Source organism: Cetorhinus maximus, chromosome 4 (assembly GCF_964194155.1).
Source record: "Cetorhinus maximus chromosome 4, sCetMax3.hap1.1, whole genome shotgun sequence".
In the NCBI taxonomy this organism is placed as follows: Eukaryota; Metazoa; Chordata; class Chondrichthyes; order Lamniformes; family Cetorhinidae; genus Cetorhinus; species Cetorhinus maximus.
This window is the reverse complement of record NC_135882.1, coordinates 19071606-19077605: the sequence shown is the minus strand read 5'-3', so window position 1 is coordinate 19077605 and position 6000 is coordinate 19071606. Positions and strand designations below refer to the sequence as shown.

General features: G+C 35.3%; 1 protein-coding gene across 1 annotated transcript in view; it reads right to left on the bottom strand.

Annotated features, from left to right (window-relative positions):
* Positions 1–306: 306 nt before the first annotated feature.
* Positions 307–6000, bottom strand: part of LOC144679526 (antizyme inhibitor 1-like) — a 43232-nt gene continuing 37538 nt past the window's right edge. The window contains exons 7-12 of the mRNA XM_078540005.1: positions 4646–4727; positions 3995–4075; positions 3281–3446; positions 1912–2030; positions 1287–1498; positions 307–1017 (exon numbers count right to left, since the gene is read on the bottom strand). Of these exons, the coding sequence (XP_078396131.1) occupies positions 888–1017; positions 1287–1498; positions 1912–2030; positions 3281–3446; positions 3995–4075; positions 4646–4727 (790 nt within the window). The 3' untranslated portion in view covers positions 307–887. The remainder of the gene's footprint in view (positions 1018–1286; positions 1499–1911; positions 2031–3280; positions 3447–3994; positions 4076–4645; positions 4728–6000) is intronic.

Genomic DNA, 6000 nt, shown 5'->3' with positions numbered 1-6000 from the left:
ATTCCTTTTCCGACGGCTTGAAATTTACCCAACTGAACCTTTAACGTTTATTAATAAACGTGTGGTAACTAAAAGTGAAACCAACTACATTGATATTGCCTGCAAAGAAAATTTAAGTGACTAGCAATATTCACAAGAAGCAACCAACATTTTGCAACAAATATCAAGTAATGCCTTGCATATCAATATATTTTACCTTGAATGGGTGTGTAATTGTAACTAGTATTATCTCTCATCTCTAACAAGCTTCAGTGTGCTCTGCATTTTATTTTCAATGTGATGCTCAATTAATGTAAAAAGTCAAAATGAAGCTATATAATTTTATTGGAAATCAAAACAGGGACAATAGATCATATAAAGTTTGCTGCAATTTTACATTTATTAACTACAGAACAAAGCACATATTTTACACATCCTAAACATTTTACACATCAAGTCAAATTGCTCTGGTTATTCTGTTAAATGGGCAAAAAAAACCTCAAGACATCTATAATAAGAATATCTGTATAAAAATTGTGAACATGTAAACTGTTTAAGCAGGGAACCGTGATAGGTTTCCACCTCTTCCAAGTCATCCATTTTGTTGCATATTTTATTGTTGGTTTGTGGGGGAAGGCGGGGCGGGGGGTGGGGAGGGAGAAAGAGAAAGTAAAAAGTTACATCAACTCGCAGGCTTCATTTCAGATGGTTAAAATGTTAATTTTTCCACATGACCACTTGTAGTTATTCTAGCTGATTTCTGCCTGGTCCCGATTAACTATTTCAAGTGTTCGAGTTAAAATTTAACCAAAAAAAATAAAAACAAAGCAGGATTGTTCCACTGGTTTTCTTCCATGTTGGAATGTCAACCAGACATGCGATTGAACAGAACTGCAAAATTCAGTAACTTAAGCACTGATGCCAGACAAACTTGCAGCTGGAAAGCCGCCTTCTTGGCTCAACTGAAAACAAGAAGGCACACAAGAGAAGTTCTTCACAGATGTTTCCAAGGTTAAACCAACTTCCTGCATCCAATACCTGACAAAAATAAAAAAAAACAATTAAATAATGAATGCATAAAAGGCATCTAACTTTTCACCTACTTTTGTCAAATCAAGTGGCTATTAAAATGAAGCCATTATATTGAGTATTGCTGAAAAAAAAAAGACATGCTGTTGAAACTTTTTGTCTTGCACTCATCAGGATAGATAGAATACCAAATTTTATTATATTTAATTATAAAATATATATTTTATTATACAAGTCGTTATATTTTCTTCACTCTAATTAAGTTTTGGGTTACTTACCAATCACTGATTGACATCACACAGTAAACTGGTAGCCTCTGGAACTCACTGAAAGCAGACTGCTCCAATGTGTACGCACCCATGTTTTCAAAAATGACCCAATCACCAACACTTAGTTCAGGTAGGAGACAGTGTTCCACAACTTGATCAAGCCCATCACAGGATGGTCCCCACAGGCTGCTTGCAAACACAGGCTCTCCTGAATTAGGTTTCTAAAGGCAAAAAGGAAACAAGTCAAAATGATTCCTCAGCTGCATTCACACATTAGCACAGGGAGAAGGCAACTAAGAATCTTAAAAAAAAGTTCTCGGGGGTTTCAAATAGGCAGCAATCTGCAAACATATTTTTAGTTTCAGAAACACTGAGGAGAGGGCTTGTGTTAGTTTTCACTTCCAAAAGCAAGATATCTTGCCTGAGGAATAAAACACAACTTCTATAAATTTGTTCATAGTAACAACTGCCCCATCATCAGTTCAGGTTTTCTTAGGTTGACATGCAAAAATCACACTTTCACTTGATTTAAATGCTTAACTGTACCAAACAAACTTGCAACTTAAAATCAATTAAGTTTGACTTTACAACAGAGTTCCTCTCTCTAATGCCCACCATACAATAATAATCTCACCTTGTGAAGAATTGGAATGGCATTCACAGTTCCATACAAGTTGTTTGCAAAGGAGCCATAAACACCATCACTTATGTAATATATGAAGAATGGCTCATCATTCACGGAGGACACAACCACTGAGGGGGATAAGGAAACCATTACTTTTCAGAATTCAGTTTTTGTTAATTCCTGTTTATAGAATCATGCAACAGAGAAAGAGGCCATTCAGCCCACTGTGCTTGTTCCAGCTCTTTTGAAAGAGCTGTCCAATTGGTCCCATTTCCCCAATCCTTTCCCTTTCCCCAGTCCTGTAAATATTGTCACACACTTTCATTCATACAATATAATGCCTTTGCAAGAGGGATGCCGTACTGAGCAGTTTATAATAGTCAGCTTGTTTTCCTAGCATAAACTCACATTTGCCGCATTAAATAGAATTTAGTATGATTATAAAAATGGCCATCAATATACTGGATGCTCAATGGATTTGTACATTGCATTTTAGATTGTCCATTTCAGCCCAGACTGATGGGATGAGAGTCTCTGTCAACAGTTGAAGGATTCATTGGAAGATGAATTTTAAAAGGAAAGGTTAGAAAAACTCAACATCCCTAAAAAGTACAAGAAACTTTTGAGATTTGCAAGATATTACATGGAATAAAAATAAGGTTAATCCCAGGCACTTTTTCATGATAACCATAAATACATGATAAGGGGACATGAGATACAAACTGGTAATAGGGAATTCTGGAATGAGGCCAGGAACTGTTTTTACCAGAGTGCTTAATATCTTGGATTGTCTTCTAATTAGTTTATTAGCACAAACTCCCAACTCATTTGAGGTATATTGGATGCTGTTACAAAATAAACCGTAGGTTTCTATGGCAAGATGAACTAGATCAGCAAAATTGCCACCATCATCTTTGAGTTTCTAGTAGCCAATCCAGTTTCAAGTGAGTCAAAAATCCATGGTATAAACCCACCTATAATGTAGCACTCTCATTCAGTGAAACTACAACAATGTAAATCTAGGGTGGAAGATGAGGATGATGGCACTGAACCAATAGAAATTGGGGTTATTCCTTTAAGGTTGATAATAAAAGTATGTTACTGGGCCAGAATAAAAGAACTCTACTTGTTACATCTGATCTAGAAAATGCTTCATGTCATCAGTGAGTCATTAAAAGTGGAGGAGGTCAATTTTTTTAAACTATAAAGAATCAAAGGCACACAAGGAGTAGAAGTAATTAAAATTTAACCCTGGAAACAATTACTAGGCTAGCAATATAAATATCCTATGAATAGCCATCATATAAATGCTGTAAATAGGTATAAATAGCATAATATTCTACTAGTAATGAAACTCAATGAGAACACTTGGAATTACCTTCAGACTGATTCTGTGAATCTCTTGCAACAGCTTTCTTGGCTACAATGTTAACTGCAAGAGTGAATGCAGAATTCACATAGTAGCTACCAGGTTCAGCAATAATTTTAATGCCACTTTCAGAAGGGAAGTAAATATCAAGCAGTGGATTAATGGTGTCACAAACCTAGAATAGGAGACAAATTCATTACTAAAATACCAACCATATTCATATATTTGTTTTGTATACTTTTTAACAACATTTCTTAAACTCATGGAATAGAAGCCCACTTCGAATAGTTAGTCAAATTTAAGAACAAACCCACCACTGTCTGCATATAGTGAAAATAATATGAATCATTTCAAATATGTCCAGGTTATTGTTTAAAAAACAAATTCAAATGGTCAAATCTTTTTTGAAAAAAAGTATATTTTGTAAGCAGCTTATGAATCTTTCCTATTCTGAGAGAAATCATAAACCTCCAGATGAACATTTGGTGAGAAGAAATGCAGAAGAGACAACCTGTTGCCAGACCTTTGCCAATGAAACTCTGCAACCTGCCATTGTGTGCGCAACAGTAGTTCACATCGCATTCTCTCCTATGCTTACCACTTGACCATGAAGTAGAGATTCACGCTACAGGGAAATTCCCCACATCCTATTATTCTTTGACATGGTACACTGAATATTTTACTCTATACTTAGCATAAATTAGAACAAAGCCTTTCCCATACCTTTTCAAGCTGTAATTCCCCATCTGTTCCAGAAAATCCACCTCCAATGTCAAGCAGATTCATGTTGAAACCAAGCTCTGCCTAAACAAAGAACAGTGGAAATCGGAGTTTTATTCAACTTTGCTCTGAAACAATTACCATACTTTGTGAATTGCATTTTCCGGTAAAATGACATGCAAGGGTAAAAGATTAAACATGGATAAACTATTAAATTAAACATGTGAAGAAAGGTGTATAACACATCTTTTAGCACAATAAAAACTGAAAGACATGTTTTAACATGGGTTGCTTGGCAGTCATTTACAGCATCATGCATTGATTTGGCTCAGGTTGTTAATCTGTGTTAGGAGCGAAAAACTTTCAAAACAGATGCTCAGTTGTTAAGAGCAGGGATTCCAACATATCACAAGACCTGCCTGCTATACTCTAACTATGTTGCACTTAATTTGGGCAAAGTAATCATTGACAGATTTGATATCTGAGATGACCCATTAATGCGCAACTGACAATTGTAAAATTCAGTAAACCAACAGAAATCAACTTGAGAGCAGCACCCTCTATTGGATAATTTATGTATTCTTATGCAAACAAATTCTAACTTCAAACTATTACAGTAAATCACATGATTTCATTAAAGCACAAGATACTTACAGCCATATCGAAGACACATCGAGCATCAGCCAAAGCATGTAAATATGCCTCCGTATTGCTGTTTGAACTTGGAACATGAAACCTGATAAAGAGGTTTAAAAAAAAAGACAAATGCTTATTTGAGATAAGTTAGCATCAATCATTTACTAGTCTATAAGATTTTGCAAGCCCATCTTCTCTAAACTTAACCACATCCAAGTCTACTTCTTTATTGTGGATTCACAGAATTACAACTTAGTTTACTCATTCATCAGCTTACATGTTACAAAACTTTCTATGCAATTCAACATAGTAACTTATTAATCTTGAATAATTGTGGTTTAATTCCATCATAAAAATATCTAAAGTCAGCTAATTTGATTGGCAGGCAGACTGCAGATAGAATTTCTAGCGATTTTAGAATCAAGTGTGGGGAAAAAAGTACAAAATTAAGAGCTGTTTATGTTTAATATTTGTAGCAATTTCCTCCAATAATTAAGTGATTAGAGTAGACACACTTTAATTGTCACTGCTAGTAATAATTAGATAAAAAGGTACTGGAAATATAGAACATAAGTCATCTACATAGAAATGATATCGGTGCTGAGCAACATTGCCTCTTATTTTTTTTTGGGAGAGCACGGGCAATTTCTTTAATTGTGCAGCCCCTTTACTTGTACATGGCCTGCATGAGAACTTTTGGGCTGTTGTGGGACTGTGCAACTTAGAGGGAACATTGGTGCTAACACCGAAGCTGTACCCCTCAAAGCCAAATATTATGAAACGGAGCCTTCAGAACCTACAGCACAACCATACAGGTGTACAATTTTAATTTGTGCGCTAAATGTGGAAGCTACAATTAATTGGTAGAGAAGTTATTAATATTGATTTGTAGAAATGTTTATGGGTCTCTTAATTTTCCAGTCTACGAACAGTAAGATTTGGATTTTCTGCAATGGTTTGACCATTGTAACTTTAAGACTTTTGTGCACTAGACCTGAAGAAAACAACCTGAGCAATTCTACAGGCTCCAAATATCCATTTAATGATTCTAACTTCCCTCACCATGCCAGGTTCCATAGCCTTTGTTCCTATCCTCAGCATATTTTGGAATGGTGTGAATGCAAATAAAAAGGCATCTTGAATTAAAAATAGGTTTCTGTATGTTAACCATGTGTTTCTAAGCTATATTTCCACAGAGAAGCAGGAATTATTTACAGCAGAGGAAATTAAAGGGAGATATAATAGAAATGTTGAAGCGTTTTAAGAGTAACTAAGGAAAAACTTTCCACTGATGGGTGGGTCAGTAATCACAGGATACAAATATAACAGAGACAAAGAGTAGGTATAAGTGGGGTGTTTTCAAGTTAGCAGAC